General features: G+C 38.7%; 1 protein-coding gene across 1 annotated transcript in view; it reads right to left on the reverse strand.

The window, feature by feature from the left end:
- The window catches only part of PDE3B (phosphodiesterase 3B), a 93,366-nt gene extending 69,778 nt beyond the window's left edge, over positions 1 to 23,588 (reverse strand). Inside the window, exon 1 of the mRNA XM_082000494.1 lies at positions 21,486 to 23,588. Coding sequence (XP_081856620.1) covers positions 21,486 to 22,514 — 1,029 coding nt within the window. The 5' untranslated portion in view covers positions 22,515 to 23,588. The remainder of the gene's footprint in view (positions 1 to 21,485) is intronic.
- Positions 23,589 to 26,624: the final 3,036 nt, after the last annotated feature.

A 26,624-nucleotide genomic window follows, 5' to 3' on the forward strand; every position in this document is an offset into this window, starting at 1 on the left:
ACTGTAATCTTATTGTGGATCAAGCTATACTAAATACCAATACAATCAAACACTTAAGAGATTGAAATCGCTTCTGTTTGCTGGATGTTTCTGACAATAGATAAAAGGGCACTCTTTAATTTTCTTCAACCCATACAGGACTGTAACCAAGTTAATTAATTAAATCACCACACAGTACATTTGCATTGAGAACAAAGCCTTTAATATACAAGAAAGATAAGGTTTTGACTAGAGGACCCCAGATAGTGCAGCACAGAAAATAAGGCAGGGAAATCAGATTAGAATTGCCTAGTCTGGCCTTGGGTGATATCCCTGTCAGCATTTACAGAGAACATTGGCTAAATTTCACAGAACATTCAACTTTTGACAGTTCATCAGCCACAACAAGTTTTGGCAAAATATTTAAGCCTTGTGGACTACTTTCCCAAATGTTCAATTAATCAAAAAAAATAATGGCAGAATGGAATTCAACACAAAATATCTACCCATGTTCACCCAATTTCCTGACTAGGTTTCACAATATGGTGCAAATTTTCTCAGCTGTACCGTTAGCAGTATTCGATATAGCTGCTTTAAAGCTATCACAAACAGTAGTCACCGTAACACTTTTCGTGAGGTGTTGCAGGGTCATTATACCTTTTTGCAGTCATTATAGTGGATGACTGCTAAGGGCCACTCACACTCTTCAAAAGTGCTTGCCAAACCGTCTCAGTCAATGAATAATTGCCCTCAACTATTTCTTACAATATATTTCTAATAATGTTTTCATTTGAAAGTCTTGTACTGTTTTAGCTCTTCAGTATATTTCTGCCAACTAGCCATACTTATTAAAGATCTTACTGACCATATTCTGGGAATTCCAGTGATAGACGACCCTTGCACATCCTTCTTACTTCACAGAGCATTGTCTAGAACAGATTATCTTGTACAATCACTAGAAAATAGGTAAAGCCCAAAGAATTGCTAAATCCTTATTTTGACATAATCAAAAGTGTTCTAACTCCATCTTCTGGCTACGAATAATTGGTATAGAAGATCAAAAAATTACCAAGGGAATTCAGCTTGACAGCGGGCTTTACTTACAAACTTTATGCTTCTATAGTCTTGTTTCTTCTTTATCTGATTAAGTTTTCTCTCCAGTTTTTTCTCTCACACCTCTATAAAGTGAACATCCCACAGACTAAGAGTTATTATGAAAGTAATAAGGGATACATGATTAGATTGCACAATTGCATATTATAGAAAATCGTAAACCTGATAAATCATTCCTTTCACTTCCCTCTCACTTCTGGGTTTGTTTAATCTTTGTCAAGCATCTATACATTCAACATTTTTGTTAATGTTTTGTTTAAAAAATGTGAACTTAATCAAGGCCAAATTTCTGCTTTACTTTCCTGAACATTATTTAAAAAAAAATTAGGTAATGAAAAAGTGTCCTTGTATTAGGAAAGCATTCTTAGTTGCACAATGCAACACCCAGTATTTCAGATTTCATAAAGGGGTAGAGCTAACAACTCAAAGCAGTAGGACTGCAGGTGTTTTTTTCACAGGATTTTCTCTTTGATCACAAACCTCCAGCATACAGTTAGAAGAAAACTCAAAACGTTCACAACAGAAACAGATACCTTAAGTCATTTCTGAGTACTCCAACAGATTAATTTATTCAGAAGTTGAAATGAGACACGTGGTGCAGCTGCTTCCATTTCTCCACTACCAACCCCTCCTGCAAAAAATGATGATTGTGGCTAATGGCTTTTATGCTGGTGATTTTACTGGGATGATGGAGAGAACATATAAGCAAACACCTCTGTAAAATGAACATCCCACAGACTAAGAGTTATTATGAAAGAAATAAGTGATACATGATTAGATTGCACAATTGCATATTATAGAAAATTGTAAACCTGATGAAACTCTGAAGCTGGCAGGAACATGAAGTCACAGGACCTATTTGTCCCATGAAGTTCAGTTTGGGCTTGAACTATTAATAAGAAACTGTCATTTTGATCACATTTTCCCTTTTCTGGCAGTCACGTGTATTAATTTTTGGCAACATGAAAATTAAGAGCCAAGGGGGCTTAGTGCAAAGAGCTGGACTGAAGTTTCCTTACTGTAGCAACTTATTCTATTGGAAACTTCAGGTAGCCACAAAAGTGAGCAGAAAAATTATCAAAATACCTAAAAGCATCAAACCGGGACTCAGCATGAGAGGACTTCCACTTCTACATTCTAAGGTAATAGCTTTTCTGCACTACCATATCACATATTTAGTCCTGTAGATAGAAGCATGATGGATTGATGAGAGTCCGAAACTTGTAAAGTGACTCACAATAGTGTTGTTACAGTTTTATAATGTTTTCATTTTACTTCACTCTGAAAATAATGAAGAATTTTCACATAAACACAACAGTATTAAAAAACTGTTTCAAATGAGTGTCAAATCCCCAGATATTAGGAAGAATCTTATTCACATGTCCCTTACGTGTTCATTCTGTTCTCACATATAAATGCAGTATGATACTGTCTGTTACCACACAATCTTAAATTGTTTTTCAAAAGAACCCTCTACCCCATTTACTGTACAATTCTAGCTTGGATATCTAAATTGCACCTTTCTGTTCAAGGTGTTTGTGAAAACTTTGTGTATAATGTTATATGTTGCAAGCATGGTACCACACCTCCCTGCAGTTGCTTAATATCTTACATTTTGAGTATCTGTTTGCCATATTTCATCTATCCAATCTTGAAGCATTCTGTTCCTTTTACTTCAAGTAGACAAATACAGAATACACAGTTCACTCAAGACATAGAAAAAAATATAGAGGCTTTTGGGTGTGAGGGGGTGCTATTTTGACTGATTTATTGGGAAGTTCTAACACATCCATTCTTTACACTGCAGTGCCATCAGTTCTCCTAAATCAGCACAACGTAGCATTGCCACAATAAAGGAGCAGTCCTGTCCTCCCCCAGCTGCTCATTCCCATCCCTGTATCACTCCCTCTCTTATGCAGCAAAAGCATTCATGCAGACACGTGGCAAGGAACTACAAAAAGAACTGATTCGTTTTAACATGGATTAGTTCCCCAATTTAGTTCACTGTGTAGCCTCATGAATGCTTGTGTCAGCACAAAGGGGGATCATGCCAGTGCAGGAACAGGCAGACAGTGCTGGGGAGGACCACTCCTTTCAATGGTAGCACCACAGAGTGTTCAGGGAACTGGAATGTTTGAGTAGAGTGTTCAGATTAGAAAGGATATGTCCAAAGGTTAAAAAAAATAAATCTTTTTTTTGTGACTACATAAAACTTAATCTAAATTGGACACAGTTCTTAGAATCATCAAACTATCATGCTCTGACTCTAGAACTCACTGCAATTGTACCCCCCAGCCAACAAAAGCTGCTGTTGTACCACACAGTTAGTTATTTCTGCTGCTGGTATTATCAGCACAAAAAGGGCAGGGTGGAGGGGTGCGAGAATAAAAAAAACCCCACCAAATGTGAAGGAACAATGAGGAACGCTGGGAAAAGAAAAATAATAGAAGATACCAGAGACATATACAAGAGGTCAGCATTCCAAAATTAAAAAAAAAGGGGGGGAGAAGAGGAAGGTATAGAAAAGTTACTGATATCACTGTATCACTTGACCTTAAAAGCCATTGAAGTCTCGGCTACAGTACACAGAGGACAATGTTTTAAGTCAGAAATGTTTATAAAATTACTATCCCAAGAGAAAACTGTAGTGGGATATGAAGACTGAGAAAAATCATCTGCAATTGTCATCTAAGGCAATGAAAAGGAGAAATGAGCTCTCCGTTCCACAAGATTTTAGGGAACTGTTACATTCTATTGATTAATTAAAGACTCAAATTCTGTGTGGATACCAAACACATTGAAAGAAAGCCTGGCACTGAGAAACTGGAAACATGTTACTTACTTAGACACAGACAACAAATAAATGGTAAAAAAATCACAAAATAGTAAAGGAAAACTTGTGACATGCCACGAAAAATTAGAGACGGCTAAGGCATGCCTCTCTGTAATTCCCTCTAGCTTTTACCCTCTGAAAACCCAAACCAAACAAAAATCCCAGTGAGAGGTTTACTGCAGGCTGAAGGTGTAATGTCCTAGCATGCAGCTGTAGAGAAACTTCTTGTTCTGAGGAGAGAAGAAGATTTTAATATCAGGAGAAAAGGGCTGGTGAACAGAAGTTAGTCTACATCATTTCCTCTATTGATCTTAATGATTACATAGAAACAAAAACAACATTACTGGCAAAGATGGTTTGAAAATAAAAAGACCTGGAGGAAAGTTATTCAAATAACATTTTTTAAATCCTGCTCATATTAGGGGATTCTAATGATCATTTAGGAACATAACCATGTGATGAGAAAACAAAACAAAGAAAAAAAACCCTTTGTGTTACTCAGAAAAGCATGAAAATAATCCTGATGCACAAAACTATCCATGCGAGGTGATTTAACTGCTGGCCATTTTAGCTACATACATAAAGAAACAATGGACTGTCAGTCACTTTCTTGATGTTTTCAGTGAAATTTTCTACAAAATGCTTCATAGCCTAAGAGTTGCAAAGAACATTTTACTGATGTGCTTTCCTCAGTAAAAATCACAATCAGAAGATAGAAGAAACCTTAATCCTTTTTCTCTTTCATAGCACCCACTTGTCTGACTGGTTCTAAAATTTATAGAACATACAATACTAGACAAGTTGACTTATGAAGTCAGGAGACTATGATAGATATAAACCAAATGTTTCCCCAAGATTTGTACAAAACTTTACAGACTTTGCTGAAAAAAAATGCGGTCCCTTGCTGTAATGCGTGAAAAATTAAATAGCCAAGTAGTGTCCTACTAAGCTGCACTTCCGTCTGTTACTATAGACTTATCTTTTGAAACATGCATGTATACCAAACAGTCTGGCTGAAAATATGACATTCAGGAAACAACAACTGAATGTTGTCAGCTCATAAAAACGCTTTGAAAATAGCTAACAAGTGCCAGAATGAAGCTTAAATTCAGCTAATTAATATCAAAAGTTATGCAGAAAAATAAGTATCCTGTAACTCCCATTTCCTTCATTGAAGGAAGACTGACAAGGCTTACAGGGCTAAAATACTAAACAAGGATAAAACAAAATATTCAATATGTTGAAAATTAACTCTGTCCCAGCTGAAACAAGGGTAGATGGATTGCATAACTTGCAGGCATTGCCCTAAATAAATGGCAAAATTACTGGACATACACTCATGGAACCCAATGCTGACCTGATGGCACCATAAAAACTCCATTTCACTGCCTGGAACTGAAGGGATAAAGAAGACTAAGGACAAAATTCACAATTCAAAATTAAGATTTCCAGATCTTGCTTTGTTAACATCTACATTAGCTGTTTATTAATCATACAGATTTAAATCACAATACTCATTGACTTCAGCGGTAAAATTTCATAACTTGCAATTGAGCTAATATGAACACAGACCAGATAAAGTACATACCAAGCAGTGGCCACATACAACAACATGCGTTAGTAAGGCTGGGTAAGTCAGTCACACAATTTTGAACCAGCAGCAAAAACAGTTGCTCTTCCTTTAGAATGGCATCCCAGTGCTTTAGCCACCTCTACCCACACACAGCATATTTTTTTTCCTTGGGTTTTTTTTGTTTGTTTTTAATAAAATTGAAAACAATCCCATATGAAGATCCCAGGCCAGGTAGACAGTGATCACCATTTGGAATGCAAGCCCAGTGACCAGCTAACCATAGATAACACTGGCCCATGGTGTGAAAAATGCACTAAAAATGGGCTGCTAGACTCTTAGAGCCAAGTTAATCATCATAAATGTGCAGAAACAGAGATATACAATCTTTCTAAGCCTTGTATTCAAGTGTTTGGAACTCTTTGTTTTTTTTTTCCTTGGATGGGATTTTTGTTTGGGGTGTTTTTTGAGGCGGGGCTGGGGAGGTTTGGTTGTTTGGATTGTTTCCCCCCCAAGATCTTTTTATATAGAGCTGTATTACTATCTGAAGTCTAACTGATGATCTGTCAAAGTTATTCTTTTAACAAGGAAGAAAATGGGGGGGGTTATATGGAAGAATTCTTCCAAAATAATTTGAAAAGTCCTACTATTCAAACATTTAAAATATATTAACCTTTTAATACAGAATATGCTTGTGTTTCTGTGAAGCTTAACCTTCACATTTTAACAAGTTTAGCCTTCAACTATATACTATAATACTAGTTTGTTAAAATCTAAGTTTATTCATGTGTGTGCCTACGTAACAAAAAAAACCCAACCAACCAAACCAAAAGAAGTACACCCATAAACACTCTTGGTTTAACCTGTTGGTCACTGTGTGATTTTTCCCTAAAAAAATAACTAGCCATAGCTAGCCACAAAGCAATACCCATACTAACAACGTACATCAATATTAAATCAATTACTGTGAATTTGTTTACAGTTTAAGTGAAATGCAAAAGACATGACGATTTTCTGAGATTAAATACACACTGCTTTCAACACTAAGTGGTTTATATTAGTGGCTAGGTAACCACTGGAAGTTACTGAATTTTAATCAACGCAGAAAAAAAAGTATTTAGAAAAAAGAATTCCTTGCTTTAGAGGTTAAACCTCAGGTAACATTAATTTTGAAAACTATATTTTAATATTTAACACACAAGAATACTTCAGTATAATTGCTAGAAAACATGGTGATATCCGAGGCACTGGTGAAACTTGCACAGTACTTAATTTTGGTAACTAGGGAAGATCATTTTCATACAGATCACAAAAATTTAATTGTACGTCTTTCAGAATCAAGCACAACTACAATGTTCTTTGGAGAAGTAGGCTAGAGAGTTTAAACAATTTTTCAATTTATATGGAGTAGCATTTTGCAAATTCTTATCACCGCCATAGCCACAGTTGCAACTGAACAGTTTGAGATGAAGCCAGTCTTTTCCTTTGTAACAAGTCGAGTTCAGCTTGCAACACTATCAAAAATAAAAGAACTGTAAGCTAATTGCTGGCAAGTATGACGCAAGCGGTTTCCTAGGTAACAGCCCAAGTTGCTGAAGTGCCTGATCCAGCATTTCCTCATCTGTTTGCACTCACACCAGCAGTCTGACAATGTAGTCACTGCATCCTGTTTCACTCAGCAGCCAGCGAAACACACTGAGCTTAACCCTTGACTGACATCTTTACAGTTAACCTATCGTACCTATAAATTAACTTTTACAGCGATGGTTTGTGAATGCATTTTTAATTTTCTCACACCTTTGCAGTAGCTATCTACACTGCATTTTCTTTTTGATTGAGAAAAAGTGAGAAAGAAAACAATCTACAATTAAAAAACCAGATATCTTTTAATTTGCATTTGCATTACTGAAAGTTTCTGCCACAAATTAAGTTTAAAAAAAATTAGTCACCTGCAGATTTTACATAAAACATCAAATTATCTGTATCTCTGATTTTAACTTTATAGTTCCAGTATTTTCCTGATTGTATACTATTCCCAATATAAATTAGACAGAAACATCAAAAGGATCTATCAAACTACTTCTTATTCAATTCAAATAGACATGTATTCATATATAAGTAGGAAACATGTTTTTAAAATGTATCACAAAGCAGTTACTGTACACACCGAGGAAAACAAAAATCACATTTTGTTCTAAAAAAATGTAGAGAGCATGGATCTCAGTCAGCTGTCTTTCAGGGGAACTGCAAATTCTAGAGCAAATTAACAAAAAAATCAAACACAATTTTTTTTTAATTAAATATTGGCCTTTCTGACAATATATTGCACTAAAAAGAAGGATAATTTTAGGGTTTATTTTTAAATGTGAATTTGATCACTTCAGGACATGAATAAACATGAAACAAACTGTTTCCAGCACAGAGGTTTTATGTGCTGACATCGGTGCTTCTCTGGTGTAAAACATAACTGTTTTTCTGTACTACAGAATAGCTGTGGGGCACAAAGGAAGCAAAAAGGCAAGATAAAAGTAATGTTTTTTTGTTAAAAATTCTGGGCAATGCTTCACTAAGACAAAATGCACATGAACTTTACTGCTGGAAAAAAAAGTCTCCCACCTTCACTGACTGATCTACCCAGTGCAATTCTAAGTGGGAAATCCCCTAAAGCATTCTGAAACAGGCAGATGACAGCCAGCCAGGACAACCTGTCACAGCAGCTTCCTGACCATGAAAGAGAACTGGGTAGCAAAAATGTGAAGGTACAGAGACGAGGTGACGTTAGGGACTTTTTACCATTTCTTTCACTAAAGCTTACTCACCCAGGAGGCCAGGTTCATATCAAGTTAGAACTGCTCTAAAATAAGATCTAAAATATTCCTGATTTTACAGTAACTGGAAGTCTCATTCTTTCAAATACATCATGGATTCTTCAGTTTCTTGGGAGGCCTTCTTGCTCAAGTCTAGTATCATAACTTACCTGTTTTCCAAAACACAAAGTGTTAGGCCAAAAAGCCCAGGGGTACAGACAAATAAGCTAAGCGGCCTGAAATAAAACTCCAAAGAACAGTATGCAGGTATGCACTGGCAACTATACTTACCCAGAAAATAAGAGACAAAAAAGGGCTACCATGTTTACACGATACGATCAATGCTCTGGCTTAGTCAGCAACTAACTACTTGTTACCATCTCAGTGACGTTTTTCTCTAAATGCAGATGTTTCCATCAGCAGTCCTTTCTACTCTATTAGTATAGTTTTCCTCTGCATCGCTTCTTAGCTGCTTCCCATACTCCTGCATTCTTCTTCATTCTGATGTTGCAGTACCCACATAGTAGGTAGGAAGGCAGAAGAAAAAAGAAACGTTTTCTTCACCAATAAACAATTTTCCTTAACTGAATAGAAAGCCAGCTCAGAAAAAAGATAGAGGAAGTAGTCTGGTATGTGACTATGGAAATTCCAGAAAGAGATCAAGAAATTTCAGGGATGAAGGATAGGCAGAAAACCCGTGATGGCACAAGGCATGTTGAGGAACCCAAATACCCCTGTGGGGGAAGAAAGAAAACCAGCACAGACTAATGAGACTATTGTTGCAGGGTTATGCCAGGATACAAAAGATTCCCGCCCCAACTCTATTCCACAATGGATCAGGGAGCCACATGATGGCTTTAGGTTATGGGATTCAAGGTTTGAGACAGGTTCTCCAAAACTAAAACAAAATGGTTGCTGAGGACATCTTTGAAGTGGAGGAACATCCACATAGAAGTTCTGTCAGAAGGCACTAATATCTAAGTATGAACATAGGTACCAAATGGCTTAACCATTTCAGTTATATAGTTGATATACAAGACCATTTTGCATAGTAGGCTGGCCTCTGTAAAGCTTGGATGTCTATACAAATTCTTAACAACTTAGTACTTTTGCAATCCACCAACTACAGAATCCACCACCATGAGATAAAGTTTTTCCCCAGCTCTGTCTCCTGCTATACTCTGACTGGGTCATGAGAAGAAAAATACAGCTCTGTCCACCAAGCTAGATGACCTCCCAAATGACGTTCATGACAAGACAGATGCAGGAAACTCACTGTTCTTTTTGACTCTAGCTTTTCTTGGCTTACTCCTCTTCCTGAAATCTGCAGGGGTACCACTGCAGACCATCTCAAAAAGTGAAGCAGAGCTGATGGGAAGAAAAAGACAGACCTGGGACACAGCTGGGAATCTAACAGACACGCTGAGCCGAAGTATTACTCAGAAACTGGAAATAAAGTTCAAAATTTCCTTAAAAAAAAAAGTTCTGCAAAAGTCCGCTTAAATTTGCTTGCACTGTGGAGGCAAATAAAGCTCAAGACATCAGGACAGAAAATATTCCTCTGCTCCTACTGACCCTGTTACAACCCAAGTGGTAATCAGAATGAAATACCTCAATTAAATTCATACATGAATATCAGTATTACAAAGATCAGGCAAAGCTTTCTTATAGCTCTCAAACACTGCAGGAAAGTACACTTGACAAATACAAATCCTCTAATTCTTTCCCTCCATTTTTAAGGGAGAAGTGAAAGGAGTAAGATGTTCAGTACTTATATGTTGAGGCACAGTTCATTCCCTATTGTTATTAGTCAGCCAGCTACTCTTGCTGCAACTACAGCACTTGAGCCAATACTACACCTATTTGTCCCTCCTTACTTGTTTACAATAGGAAAGAGTTAGGCAAAACATAAACAAAGCGGCTAAAGGTTTAGTCTTCTCAAAAAAAAAAAAAAAAACAAAAAACCACAACACCCAAATCCCCAAACAAATCAACTAAACACTACGAAAACCTTTGTCCCCTCTATCCAGGAAATAAACAAACAGAGGATTGTTTTCAGCTTTGAAACTACTGAAGACATACGGATTCTCTTTGGGCAGCCAAGAACAAGTTCCTAACTACAAAAGCCTACATGTTAAGAGCTCAGATCTTACAAATAAATTTGCAGTTATGCCTACGGAGAATGAAGCAGGTGAGTAAGCAGCTTGCATCTAACTTGCAGAACTAAAAGAACATCATGAAAAAACAACTTTACAATGTTGTATGATATCAAGGTAAAGGATAAGGCCTGTATGAATATGAAAAAACAAATGTGCGTGCCTTTTCAGATATGGTCTACCTATCTATAATTCTTCAATAAGGGACATCTACATGCTACTGAAGTAAGTGATTCTAGACACATTTTTATGCTATAAACACAAATAAAATTTAATTCTTTGGTTTTATAATTTATATGTTACCAAATGTTCTACACATTTTTTGAAACAATAATTTGATTGCTATGTTACTAAAAAGGTAAAATGTTTTCAGGCAGAACATTTTTATGTCTTTGCTGAAACACACTTGTAATCTTGGACCAGATTACATTACTGATCTTGTAACATGTAGAAAGAGAAAGAACACACTGATAGGACGAGGTGTTAAAATTATTATAAAATTAAGAACAGATAAGGACAGGGAAAGAGAAAGAAAAATTATGTTTCAAAAAAGACAAGAGAAGCAAGTAAGCAATTTACTACTGAACATTAATCTCCTGGGAAATTATTTTTCCTGCACTTTCAAAGCCTAAATAATTAAAAATACAGATGTGCCTTCTAAAGGCACAGCAATCATGTCCATCACCAGACATGCAAAAGGAACGTAGCTTTAAGAACGTATTCATCTGAGATTGTTAACACTTGCTACTAGAGAGTTAAAGTTATAAATTACATTAAACCTTGTGAATTTTTAAACAAGTAAGGACTACAATCTCAATCCTTAAACACTGTAAAACACATTCTTTTCCAGTTGAAAGCTTAAGTGCTCTGCTGACTCTAGGGAGCTTCCTACCAGAGTAAGTGTTAAGGCAAGTATAGAAGATTTACAAATCTTTAGCAATGAGATTTCAACAGCAACCAGTCTCATACAAGAAAAATTATATATGACTAACTATGTACCTTTATAAGTCCATTATTACTGTATCAACTTTTGCAGTTAATCCTGAAATGGCATGTCTTTATTATCTGAAACACAATTTGAAACGTTTCTAAAGTTATAAAATACTTTCCTGAACAAGATATCAATTTAATATTTACAGATAAAATATCCGTTTCTAAATTAATTTGTCCCGAAATTTTATCCTTAATGATCTTAATAAAGGGTTGCACAAATTTCATACATAAGTATAGAGTTTTACTCAGTTTTAAGAAGATTATTTGAAGCTTAGCATCTTTTAACTAGTTTTGCTTTTTACTCTTCATAAAAAGTTGTTAACCTTCACACATAATTAAGAAAATAGTACTTCAGTCTATAACATTCTGCAGATGGCTCTGATATGACAGCCATTATCTCACAAGGTTTGAAAACACAGGCCACCCTTAAAAGCAATAGCCACCATCTGCCCCTGCTCCTCTACTCCTGTTCTCTTATTTTCATCTTGACATCATAGAAAATCGCTTGCAAACCTACTATTTCCAAGCTTCTTTAAAAATTCTTTGGCATCTAAAAAAGCAGTCTCCCAGTTATGAAAAATAAATTAATTAAAAGCAATGACAAAAAAGACGGGCCAAAAACACAAAAACTGTTCCAAACTCTTCTTTCTTAATCAAACTTATTCAACCAGAAACTCCAAGTAGAAGGAAAAATTAGACTTTCAATATTATCATGGCATGGAAACATTCTGCTATGGTGAATAAAAAGTAGCTGGAAAATCTGATATCGAAAAACATTAATTAGAATCTGTAACTACATAAAAATAAGTTAACAGATACTTGTAATCAAAATACTTTCAATTGCGCTTTGCCATAACAGCACAAATCGGTTATTTACACCATCGTAATCACTCATTTTAACTTCAGATAGACATACTACATTTCTTTATTCATTGGAAAGGTCCTAAGTAACATTCTTCAGCTTTCCAGTATTATAAAAAAAGACTAGAAAATACCTTAACATCTGTGTGCATAATCAATTAAAATTTGCTCATTGCAAGTTTCATTTGAATTTGCTTTGTAAGCTTGCTTCAGTGATCCCCAAATGGATACTATGCTGCCCTGAAAATGCAGTTAGTTGAAACAAGGACAGAAAGAAGACACACAGGATAGACAACAGAAGCTTGTTTGTGTTTTCTAGTTAAGATATGAAATATATTGTTCTATCCTATACTAACATGTCAGGAAGAATCACACCCCTGTCATCATTAATGTACATGCTTGTCTACCCCAGCCTATAAGCAGCAAATACCAGTAGGTACATCTGTGTCTCAGTGCAGTTGTGTATGGACAGTTTCTCGATGGAAACAGTATAACCCAGATCAACATTCATCTTTCCCTGAGCAAAGAGAAGCCTGCTTCTTGCAGATCCAGCTAGCCAAACTGTGCTGGTGTGCCTTTACCTCTTCCGGTCTGAGTCAATTCCTTCAGGGCAGTGCCAGAGCAAATGGCATTTCACAGACACAGAGGGATCTAAACTTTTTCAGTCTGCTAATCACACCTCCAGGTTTCAACACAAATTTCCCTCCCCTGCTAACCACACATAAGACCAGAACTGCTTGTACCTACAAAAATGCACTTTTAATTAACTGAAATTTAATTTCAGACTATGTAATGAGGATAATTCTAAGGGAGTGAGAACATATGGGGTATCATGGGAGTGAGAACGTATGAGGTACCATGGAATTGCAAGAGTGGGTATCAAAGAGCCTTTGAGTGCATTTTCACATTACACTAAGTGGCAAACCAAATGAAATGAAGGCTAGTGTGGACATTAATCAAGACAATAATCACTTAAGACTTCTCTCAAATACATTCCTTTCTTTTTAAAGTTAGCATCATTAAACTACACACAACGCTGAATTTTATTAACCACTAATGATGTCGTATAAATAGAGATCAATCCCTGCCTCAGCGAAAGCTCACAAAGAGTCTGTTCGTATCTCTCTTCCAAAGTTACAAGCCCAGCTAAGAGGCCATCCACTTCTGTAAACCATACACACCATAAAGTTCCTTGGCCACCATACCTCTCTCACACAGAAGATAATGAGTTATCTGAGAATTAGGGTTTAATCAGTCATCAAGTGTTGAAAAACAGTAGGTGTATCATCAATTTGTGTGAAAGGATATGAAATGTTCTGGTGAGCCAGAAGTACTAGAAAAACTTCCTGATACCTGTTCTTAAAAAAAACCCTGTACTTCTTACCCTATATTAGTAACTTAGAATACCCATAAATTTAGAATTCTTTTAAGAAAATCTACCAGACAGACAGACCAAAACTATATTCCTGAAGTGGCAAACAGGTATCACGCAACAGTGCTTAGGAAGAAGGAAAACAAAAAAAAGTTATGATTGATGATGATGATTGAATCTGTAATATTAAGCTGACTCTAAAAAAGATAAAAAGACCCTAAAGGCCTTTAATTTTAGGTCACATTGGAACAAAAGTCATGCTAAAGATGCAGACAGTGAGCCTAGTATAAGAATGCCTTTTTTAGCCTTTAGTTTAGCTCTCATCCTGTTAAAAGGGTTTAATCTAATCAAAAAGAAAGTGTAACACAACCAACAATGAAGGTTAAAAGAGACACTCTAATAACCGTAGTTCCTATGCAGAGAGTCATAGTTAAGCTGCTATTTCAATAAAACTAATAAAACCTCCCTCTGCAAACCTTAAGTTTCACACACTTCCAGAAAAGTTTATTTTATATTAAGAACTTAGCTGATAAAACTGTACTGACAATAGATATAAAAAGGCAAGTGTGACACAGGCTTGCTGTATCACCACCTGACAGTGGTACAGTTCCTCCAGAATGGGGAAGCAGCACTATGCCCAAAACCACTATGTTTTGGGCATACTGACAGTGCTCACCCCAGATTAAACCCCATGTATACTTCTCAATTACTGTTACCAGCACAGACATAGCTAAACCAACGTACCTATGTTGCTAATTCATACCAAAAAGCCTAGAATGTTCCTCATAAAAGCACCCCAATACAGCTTCACATGGTACATTTTCTATGATACCTTGAATAGCTTAAAAATAGTAAGTCACATAGGAAAAAGATCATTTTAACATTACATAAAACATACTTCTATTTATTAAATGAAAAACAAATGGAACATTTGCTGCAAATATGCCTCTAACTTAGTAGAGGTATTTGGGTTTGCATAAAGGAGTATTAAGGCTGACAACTCAGTACTGGGTAACAAAACTTGTCAGGATTACCATTCAATCGGTCATTTAATTGGAAATATGTCAGCTTATTCCACACCTCCTGTACAAAGTGATGTTAGCACTGGTAATCATGAATGTTCTGCATAGCAGCACTGGTTTTCATAAATATTGAACTATCAAACAAATAGAGGGATGTAAAAAATTACTTGGATATCCATGCCCTATTCTGTCCCTCTCCTGGTAAATTTGGTCTTGTTTCCAGGGAACCTGCTACATAAAGAAGCTATGAAAAAGTAAGGATGGCCCAACACATCAAAGTTTACTCCTGGTCACCAGTTGCCTGTATTTATATGAATTACATTCTTTCCCAAAGCTGTATGATCCACTTTCAAATATAAAACTGCTCTGAAAACTACAGTTTTATTTCAGCAGTCATTCACTGTTATGCCGTCCCTAGTTCCTAGAACACTTCATTTTGCCACACTCACCAATAAGGCCGTGCACTTAACTGGTCTTCCTTAAGGACAGATCTCTCCGATCTGTTTGTCACACTTCCCCTTACCAAATGCCATCACATGTCAGCTTACTTGTTACCCTGTGAACTCTAATTAATTAGCATCCATGATTCCAGTCTGTTTGGAAGGTTTTAGTATTCTTTTACTTCCACTAGATCCTCAAAGTCATTTTTATGCTCCACTAACATTCACTCATATATTACACAGTCTGCCCTGACCAATCCAAGCCCTCGCTTTTACCTTAAATTTTTGTTCCTGCTATTGAGTTGCAGAAAAGTCCCATTATTTTTTCCATTAAAATTTATTCTGTTGTGTCATTCCATCTTGCTAAGCATTGTTTTCACCCACTGAAAATGTCATGTTGATATTCAACATTTTCTTTCACTCCCCGTTACCCTCATCTTAAACCCTTCCTTCAGCTCACTCGCCACAAAGTTTTATCCTGGAAAAACAATTCCAAGAAAATATTCTACAATTGTAGCCTCCTGTGGTCTGCCCTCCCTTTTCATTTGGCAGGCAGAAATTTCTCATCTGTTTTCCTCCTCACGTTCTTACATCAACAATAGAACAGATTACATCTCCCGATTTCCCTGCCTGTAATCCTTATCTTTGCACAGAAATACAAGATTTACTCTTGTCGATCTTCAGCAACTAGTTTCTGAACACCAGGCCTGACTGTTACAGCTGGCTTTGTTCAGTGATTTGTTTGAATGATGGTAAGGCTGCATAAAGTTTTCAATTTTAGGTATCAGAAAGCAAAAACAGGAGGAAAACGGGTTCTTAAAAAAAGTATAAATTTCCCATCAAGTGTAAAATAAGGCCAAGGCTTTAATAGAATCCCCACCCCAGTTCTGATATTCAATTGTGACACTCTCATGTGGGTTCTTACAGTTCACCTCACACTGCAGACCTGCCCTGTGTCAGGGCATATTCCATAGGGTCTCTTTACTTCCCACTCACCTTTTTTCATAAAACTTGCTGGAATTTGATATCTTTGAAGCTTTGTATTCAATCAGTTCAGTTAGTGAAATTCAACAATGAGGATGGTATTGTCAGGCATATACATGCACACATATAGACTGTGTGAGAAGATGGGTCTTTTCCTGAGGAAAATATACCCGACTCCTTGTAATTCCTTTCATATTTAACCTCACATAATATGCTGTTCACGCATCACAGTGTGGAGGCTGTCCTCTTCTGACATTCTAGAGACTCCTCTGGCAAGCTTTTGTTCCTCATCTCTACAATTTTCTTTCGTAAGTTTATAATGCCTTCCTAGTCAAAGCTGAAAATTAGTACCTTATCCAATTTATCCTGTTAGTTTCAATCACGCAGTTCTTGGAACCTCCTAGCTTCCTCCACTTCTTTCCTACTGGCGCTCTGGTCACTCCTTTAATACACCACCCTTACCCTCCTCCAAATTTCTCCAGCATTCCCGCACCAGTTCTCTTTGATCTCCTTCCTTTCTCCCTTTACATCTTCTTTCCGGGAAACCACACCTGCAGAAACAGTCAACCCCCTTTGCTATGCTGACGACTTACAGACATGTTTTCCTGCTTTTAGTGTACTTTTTCTGTCCAGAACATGAACTGCCAACAAGTCTTGGATATCTAAAAAACAGCTTAAGGTAAACTTAGTTAACAGAGTTCTCAACTGTACTCAGTCTCCCTAATAGCATTCTTTGCCATTCTCTGTGAACCACTATATGGTCCTGGTGGTCACTTTGCAGAAGACACCATCTTAAACTCTGACCTCTCTCTGGGTCCCTATGGGCAAAGCAAGGTCAAATCCTTTCTTTCTGGTATGACACTTCAAGAATAATGTCAGGATTTAAAAAAAAAAAAATGCAACTCTTGCCAAGATTCTTCTCATTTCAAATGTCACCTAGCACAAAACATTTTGTCAAGGTAAGAGAGAACCGGACAGAAATAATATAATCCTACTCATCTGAAATATGGTTGCAAAAACAGTTTCCAAGACTGTTGCTTTCATCATGTAATCCTTCGCTTTGTATATTCTCCAAACTCAGTTGCATCCCATTGCAACTGATTACATTCACAGCTAAACACACCCACATTTCTACCTTGATTTTCCACATAAGACAAACAATAAAAACCCAAGAGATACAAAGATTCTGTTACGAACAGAAACAAATCTTTACATGCACTTGTGGTAAGCAGTCCTTGTAACCATTAGGGGAAAACTTAAAATTTCAAAGAGCTAGTTTGTCAAATACATAGCAAGAAGTTACGCCTTATGTTATTGGCTGCAATCAACAGGTAAAGGCTCATATGTTTCTAAGGTGCAAGCAGTATCTGAATTTAACAATTTTAAGACCCTGTAAAATACATATTAACAGACAGCTTCTGCACTAGGAAGTTCATACCCCAAGAACTTATGGACAAAGTATAATTTGCTGCACAAATAGGAAACAGACACTGATATAAATGGTCTAAGCAAAGAAGGAACTACATTCACTTCAAGTTACATAAGTATTTTAGAATCTTGAAATAGAGTCCTGACCTTCCTAAGGTAATGCATCAAAGGTATGAGATAGCTTGGAACAGAAACTGAGGAGAGGTGGCGGTCAATCCAACAACCTAACCGCAAGACAATTCTTCCTGTAATTAACAAAGTGCAACATGAAAGCAGTCTTTATCCATGATATATCCCAGCCTTCCTACATATTTGAACCTAGTCAGGTAGCTAGGAAAAGTATCAGCTCTTTCTGTAGACTGTTTTGGACATATATCCCATATATTTAATTAGGAAGGCCTATTCTTTACTCAAGGAAAAATATGAATTTTAGAAATCATATGACCTTTCTGGACTCTGAGAAGTCCCTGTGTACGAGTTCCTACACATAGTTATTTGCTCTCATATACATTTTTACCATCATGTTACAGGGAAGAAAAAAAATACTTTACTACAGTATTTTTCAGGACATAGAGTGTTTACAAGATCTGCAATACTGACAAGAACTTTTTAGATTCACAATTCTGATCTGGCTTTCATGGGAGAAGTAAAAAAAAAAAAAAATTTAAACTACTGAACATGCAACAGTCAATGAAGATAAACCCTTTGATACCAGTAGCAGTCAGTACAGGTAACAGATTAGCATCTGATTAACACAAGCAATCAAAGTATCATCTACACAAAATTTGTAATACCAATCAACACTGCAGTAATACTGCTAGTAAGAAATTCCTCTCTAGGTCCAAGATGAATACTGAAGCAAGAATACAAAAAGCCTGTTTACTGCTAAAATCATATGAATTTCAGTGAGCAGAAGTGTTAGTATAGTTCAGAAAAGACATTGCATTGCATAATTTTAAGCCTTAATTTTAGTCATATTGCTTCCTTCTATCTGTATTTATATATTTTGATAATGGCATTTAAGTATACTCACAAAAAAATTTAAAGATATCATCTATTCAAGACTCTTTCTCCCCACCTCAAACTACATTGCTAGCCATATGTACTGCTGAAAAGCCACACACAGCATGAATTTGTAGACGTTGGTGGCTAAAGTAAGCATGGGTACTCATATAAAAGGTAAGAATAAAGGCAATCTAATTTTATCAATCTTCCAGCATTATAGTTACCATACCTGTTTAAGTACAGAAAGCAATCATCGAAATATTTGCCATAAGGATCGCTCAAATTAGAAAGCATTTACAGGATCATGCTCACAGGGCCTCTTTCCACTTCTACCCCAGGAAACAGTGATAGCTCCATCCAATTCAAGTGTCCACACACTACTAGTTGCACGTACCTGTTCCCTCCACCACCCCTTCATGCACACAGACCCCTTAGAATTGTTGGCTTGAGCTTATTACTGAAAACACAGTCAACTCAATATACTCATTTCCTCATGCATTTAACTAGACAGAGTCGGGCATAATTTCAAATCAACAAATAACTGAAAACTTGAGGACAATATTAGCACTCCCTATTTTCCTTAAAGAGTAACTAAAATCGACATCTGCCTTTTTTGTTCTTAAGTGCCCCTGCTTGTAGAGGTTCATAACAAGGATACAAAATACATCTAACAGAATCCCAACAGCAACTTAGCTCTCACTCATCAAAATATTCCTGTCACGGTGGACCTGTAACACATTCGTTGTGCTCCACTGATCTTCCTAACAATGCCCATTAAACTCACTATCTTAAAATACTAATACTGGAAAAGAATCATTGTAATATTTTATAAAGATCTGCAAAACATGCAACCAGTCCATAAAGAAAATTCACATAATAAATGCTTCCTGAAAAGCATTAAATGCATACATTCTTCTGTTTCAAGGAAGCAATATAAAAACCTGGTAGTGTTTATTCAAAAAGTCACACATTATAGGCTTTCTTCTCTCCCTCCCTCTAAAATAATTGATGTTTTATCAGCTCTGCAGTGTCTGATCACTCTCTAAGTCAGACAGTAGATCAGAGGATTTAACCTGTGTTATCCTTACAAAATTACATATAGATATGTGCTGTGCAGTATTTTATGAATGCCATTTAAACTGTGCTTAATAAAGCACAAATATTTCTTGTAAAGCATAATAGACTATTAGGAAAATAAAGAACTTCAGATCTCTTTGTTGTTTCTGTTCACTTCTAGTGATAATAAAGATATCAAATTCTGGAAGTCTACCAAACAGTTACATTTTATTATGAACATATATGATTTAAGTACTGCCAATAAATTCTACTTATTTAGTTATGGTTGACATTTATGATCTTACTTAAAGAATAATAAATGCCTTAACTTGAAATATGCATCCGCTTTTAGGAAGTGAGCCGAGTATCACAGGAAGCATTTAGTAACTTACATGAGAAAAATATCTCCTATCATCTAGAAAGGTTAATGAAAGATGTTATCACATTTTCTGAGTTTTCTGTACTGCAGACAAATGTGACAGAAAAAAAAGAGAGCATTTACTATCCAGAAGGGAACAGAGAAAGTGTATCATACAATATTCCCTACATATCTTAACTGCTAGTACATTATTTTAATGCTTCTTTCACAGTATGCATTCGATAATTGGAAACTTATTGAATGAGTTATTTCTGAAGCCTGTTACAGCATACTTGCATTTTAACCTTGTACGCAAAAACAATTACTGCTGTATTATTCTCTTGTGCAAATGCAAGCTAAGAAATGCTTGAAAACTACTCCACCGTTTCAGATTCACCTCGTATTTCCTCAGACCTATTTCATAGTCATTTACATGAAGTGCATTAAGGAATACATGTCAAAGTAAAATGAGAAAATTTCATTTACTATCCATGAATTTCAGCCGCAACAGTAGTAGATGAGGGATTCTGCAGCGACAATCACTTCCCAGAAACTGTTCACTTGCACGTTTATTAAATACACTCCCCTTATTCTCTCTCCTATAACGGGCTGATAATCCGCTTGCAGGAGCCTCAGGCCAGTTCCACCGGCACCACAACTCCATGTTCCTGCAGTTCACGTGCAAGTTCCCAAATACAAACAGTACCCCCCCACACACACACGGGGGGGGAGGCGGCGGGTGCACTACAAAAAACAAGACTCATTGAAAAGTTTTCCGGGAGGTAAAACCCAACAGAGATCCATTCAAGAAAACTGAGCGTTTCGGGCATCCCTCCAGACTCTACTGAACAGCTCTCTCTTCAGCAAAAAGAAGTTCCTTAAATCCCATCAACCCAAACCTAATGTTAACTTATGTGAAGCAAGGAAGAGAGGGTGAGAGGGAGAAACAGGAGACAATAATCTGCAAGGACAGCTGCCACTCAAGTAGCGTCAACATTTGATAAATAATATCCCTCAAAACCTGATTTTTCTTTAGCACTTCGCAATCATTTTGTCGACAGAAAGCAGGAAGAGCCTGAAGTGCCGAGCAGCTAGAAAGCTGTGGTTTCTTTCTCTCGTAAAGTCTGCCAGAAGCGGAGGTGGTGGTGGGCTTTGGACAGGAAACAACCAAAATAACAAGGTACCCGATAGCTGAAGACGTTTGGTTTGGGGTTTTGTTTTAATCAATAAGAACTACCTTTGAACGTTTAAGATCGTACGAAAAGCGAGCGAGCCTTCTGTCCTATAGCAAATACATTAGTACGATTTAGCTTCTCTAACAGACAAAAAGGGTTACATCGGTTCTGCAGAACCGCGTTGAGAAACCCGCTAAAGGACTAACATTTTCCTCCATTCCTCTAACAGGAGATTGACAGCAGACATCCAGCACAGACATATACAGCAGTTAGGAAAAGCGAGCGGCGCTCATTCCTCAGAAAGTTTCTCCCTCCAGGATCGGAGAAACCTACCTGCTCTCTGGAAATGCAAGGCAACGAGGGTCTCCTAAACATTTTGCAGCTGCCATAGTAGCTGGCCGAAGTTTCCCCTAAGGACACGCAGCTAGATCTCCTCCTGGGTTTGATCACAGGCACTTTTTCCTCCACGCTGGGGAGCCGTGGGTAGTGATGATGCTGGTGGTGCGCTCCTCGGCTCTGAGCCGCAAAGATGCCGTGCTGCCCGCCACAGAGTGCCAGGAGGCCGCCTGCCACCCCGACCGAGCCGGCCAGCAGCGGTCTGAGGGCTGAGGGGAGCGAGTGAAGGCTGGTGAGAGACACCAGCCACACCAGGCTGGAAAAGACCAAGACAAGGAGGCTCTGGCGCAACTTCAGGGAACTCTGCAGCAGGGTCAGCGCTGCCACGGAACCCAGCACGGTCAGGAACCTGCCTAGGACCATCTGCGGCTCGGCGGATGGCTGGGGCTCCTCTTCGTGCCCATCCGCCGGCAGCAGCCACTGCAACGCCACGAAGTCCCCCGAGTAGCAGCACACGGGAAGCGCCAGCAGCCACCAGCGGGTCGTGCCGCCGCCGTGCTCCCCGCGCCTGCCGCCGGCCAGGTGGCAGGTGAGGAAGAAGAAGGCACAGGCAATGCTGAAGAGAGGGCTGAGGCAGCGGGACAAGCACAGCAAGGCGTGCAGCGGCCGGGGGCTCCGCCAGCTGCTGCCGTCCTGCTGGCCCCCGGCGCTGCCCCGGCCGTGAAAGGCCAGGAGCGAGAGGACAACGGCGGCCAGGGCGCCCAGGCTGAGCAGAGCCCGGCAGGAGGAGGCGGCGGCGGCGGTAGGGAACAGCAGCAGGGAGAGGAAGCTCTTCGGGGGGTCTTGCCTCAGGGGGGTCGCGCAGCTTTTCACGTAGCCGTTCCGCAGGCTCTCCGGGCTGCTGCCGCCGGAGAGAGCCAGGGGGGCGGCCGCCCCGCCGCCGTCCGGCTGCTGGCAGTGCTGCGGGGGTTTGCTGGGTCCGTGGTGGGAGGCGGCCGCGGCGGCGGCTTCTCTCTCTTCCCTCATGGTGGTCGGGGACGCGGGAGGACGGAGGAGAGGCGCGGGTCGCGCTAGCTCCGGCGCGGCCGCGCCTCCCTCATCTCCTCAGGAGAAAGGCGCCGGACTGACCCTCCGCCGCTTCTCCTCCGCGAGCAGCGGCGTCCGCAGCATGGTGGGTAAAGACGGGAAAAGAGAGAAAAGGTAAAAGTCTCGCTCGCTCGTGCGCTTTCCCCGAACGGACACAGCGGCAGGGACTCGCTGTCGCCTCCCAGCGCTCACCGGCGGCAGCGGCCGCTGGCGAAGCCCCGGCGGGGGTGGGCGTGAGGCGCGGAACAGCCCGTGGCCGCCGCTCCAGCCCGCCTTCCCTCACGCCGCTGCACACGGCGCGCGCGGAAGCCCCTGCGGCGGCACGCGCCGCGGGAGGAGTTGCGCGCTAACTGCCACGCGCTAACGGCCGCACGGTAGCGGGGGCGGGGAGGCGCGCTCGAGCTCCACGCCCGGCGCGAGCCGCCGGCTCCTTCCCGCCGCCCCGTGCCTCGGCGACTGCCTCCCCTGAGGTGACGGGCGGGGCTCCGGCGCGGCGTTCCCGATCACGCCGCAGCCAGCGGAAGAATCCCGCAACGCCCGAGGACCTACGCTCCCCGTGTGTATTAAACAGATACTTAAAAAAAAAAAAAGGCATATCCCGCGCGACCGTCAGCCGCCCCCACGGGGGAGCGGCGGGCCACTGCGAGCCCGGGCGGCCGCGCACCGCCCTCGCCACCGCTCCGCAGCTGCGGGAAGGGATATCTGGTGAAGCGATTGGGGGACAGAAAGACTGAGCTGGTTTAACTTCATTTTTTGCCTTGTCTTTTTGTTTTGAGATACCACGGAGAAGTTGCTAGTATGGACTTTAAAGCACGCAAAGAGTATCGAAGTATTTTCCCTTTAAGGACCATCCCTCTCTTTTTTTTAAAACACCTGAAAAGTAAGTATTGATTAGAGTATTTTTCTACGCTTTTTTCAGTCTTTGTTAACTAAGTTACAGACTAGACCGCATTGCTCGACCAGGTTTGATTATTTGCACAGCTAATCCGTTTGGAATAGATCAAAATAATCATTGTGGACCAGGCTGTTAGAAGTGTTTAGACTGCAGTAAGTGAAAATAGGCAGCTAATGGGATTTTGAGCAATGCCTTTGCTTATTCACCCTGTTTGTTTGTTTCTGGAAGAATAACTGCTTAGCACTTCCAAAATCATGACTATAACTCTGTGCATCTTTACCTCGTTACTTAAAATAAATGTCCTTTGAGCCATGTTTCCACATAATATTGTACTACTTAAATTGGTTTAGAAATCAGATCAGGTAAGTCTGCGATTGCACTGTTTGCTTGCTTATTGAAACAAGGAATTCTGGAATTCTGACTTGGTGCTGTTGCATGGGATTTGCTACATTTGAATAGCACTGAGTAGCAGTTACTTTGGGGAAAGCTGTGGTGCAGCTGCAGCATACGGGCCTAAAAGTTGACAATATGCAGAAATCGTTCAGCATGATTACTGACACAAAAGAAAATGTGCAGTGACAAATAAACTAAATCCTGTACATAAGAAGATGGAAATAAGTAATGATTTGGTTCTCAAAAGGCAGATCAAATTGGTGGAACTTTAATACCGTTGTACACCTTCCTCTGTTATTCTAACAGTATTTCCTCTGTTAGAAATACTCCTATGCTCTTCCCCAAAAAAGAAATTCTGTCCTGCCTTGGTACACTTAGTACCAATATGATGGTACAGAATCCTTGTTGAAAAATTTTCAAAAGAGAAAATGTGAAACATTTACTATTATTCATATGTTATTGACATCAATTGGACCACAATCAAGTCTATATGTAAATGTTTTCAAGGCTGAGATGTATCTTGCTATTATGTATATCCTTTGGTTTTTTATTCCATTGGATTCAGCTATAAATAAATGCATTTCAGAAATAATTAGGTAGTGTAGTCTTCATTAAAATATTATATTTGAGTGTATATGTCCGTAGCAGTAGACACTAGAAAGTGCCGAAGGAAGAGTAGAGAGAGGACATCACGTGACCCCTTAATACCCCAAATGGAATCATCTGTGGCTTTAGCACTTTCTGAATCAGAAGTGGTGTCTTATTTTTAACAGTTCTCAGTAAATTTTTGTTCCACAGATTTGCTCAGGTTTTTTTTCTTAAGTCCACATAGACTTTTGGCATCTGCAGTGTACTACAGGAAGATGTCCTTGCTCAATGCCACTTGATGATGCATTGTGTGAAAAGTTTTGTGGGTTTTTTTTTAGTTTCTGATCTGTCTTAGCTGCTTTTCTTCTTGTTTTCATAGAAACAATGAACAGTTGCTCTCTAGTCACCTTCTCTCTTCAACCCATGATTTTATAACTTTCCTCAGTCTTGTCTTTTCCAAGCTGAAGAGTTCTAATCTATTTGATTTTTTTCCTCATTACTATTAAGCGCGCTTTTTTTTTTTTTTTAATTTTGTGTGCTTTTGGAGATGGGAAGTCCAGGAGTTACACACAGTATTCAAGACACAAGAGCAGTCAAAATAATGGTTTTCATGTCATTATCCAGTTCCTTCCTTGTAATTCCTGTCATTTATTTGTTTTCTTTGTTAAGAAAGCAGACAAACCGAGCATTGTTGAATGTTGTTCTGTTGAACATTGAATAAACATTGAAAATTGTTTTCATAGCATTAACTATAGAGATGCCAGGATCTATTTTCTCACTGTTAACATCTACATCTGCTAAGTAGCTTTATAGGTAAGGATAGGATTTTTTTTCTGGGTTTACACTTTGGTTATCTACATCAAATTTCACCTGCCTATACACTGAGGATTGCGAGGCTGGATGCAGATTCCCTCAGCCAGCTCTGTTTTTACTACCCTCAGTAACTTAGTATTGACAGCATACTTCACCACCTTACTATTTATTTGTTTTCAGATCATTTATCATGAAACAATTAGCTTTTATTTCAGTGGTATGTCTGTGCAAAAACACCCTGAAGAAATGTATACACAATTCATTCCAAAATGTAATGGGAATATAGTTGTTTCCTAGTAGCATCCCTGTTGCCTAACAAGAGTCTTCCTAGCATATTTCTTTGTAAAAGGATATGACTATGAATAGGCCCCTGTCCTGAGGAGTTTACAGTCTAATGATCAACAATTTCAGTATAAGGAAAACTTACAGTGAAGTTTTGAGTAGGATAGCATCTACCATAAATTAGAAGACCATTAACTAAAATTTCTCTTGTGACAGAACAGTTTTAAGAATAAAGAAACAACTTTTCATTTACTACTGGTAGGTCAATATTCCTTGAATAAATGTGGAAAAATAGAAAGTGTTTTGTTTAAATTGGAATGAAGAAATTAATTTCAGGGTAATGCAATATTTTTTTGTCATCTTCCAATTTCACTAACAAAAGAAAATAGATAGTGTACTGATTTTGGTTGATTCTTAAGGTACCTTATGATATAATATCTGCATCTGTCTAACAGTGGCTATTGATATGTACAAGTAAATGTCTTCAGTTGCTATTTGGTAAGTTTCTGAATGGAAATTGGGCTATAATATTTCAAAACACTAAGATACTGTTTTCATTTTCTGTTCTCCATTCCAAAACAGAGTAACTAGAAAGAACAGAGAGTATAGCCATGACTGTCTTTCACTTAAAGCTGTAATCTTGGCATCTTTTTTGGCCTGTTTCTCCTCTTTGACTCACACATCCAGAACATGTCTAAATCTTACCACATCCACTTGAATATTTCTAAGTTTTAATCACTCCCTTTTGTTTGCACTGCCCAATTGTTTTTGTTAATGCCCTGGCTGTTGTGTGCCCTGTAATCTTGGTATGCGCAGGGATCAATGCTGTTCAAAATTGCTGTGGTTTTCACCTCTAAGTACCTTTGTTGTCTCCTGTTCTTCAGACACATCAAATACAAACATTTGATTCTTCCTTTCTAATACAGTCTTGTGATTCTGAACAGTTTCTTACCATGTGGACAACTTCTGCATCTGTTTAATAACTTTGGACACAGTTACTCAGGTCTTCGCTTCAGAAAACCATTTTGTGCTTTCTTTGTATCAGCATGGAAAGGTTAATCAAATTCTTAGGACGTCCT

The sequence above is a fragment of the Phaethon aethereus genome (assembly GCF_964289735.1).
Source record: "Phaethon aethereus genome assembly, chromosome: 5".
Classification (NCBI taxonomy): domain Eukaryota; kingdom Metazoa; phylum Chordata; class Aves; order Phaethontiformes; family Phaethontidae; genus Phaethon; species Phaethon aethereus.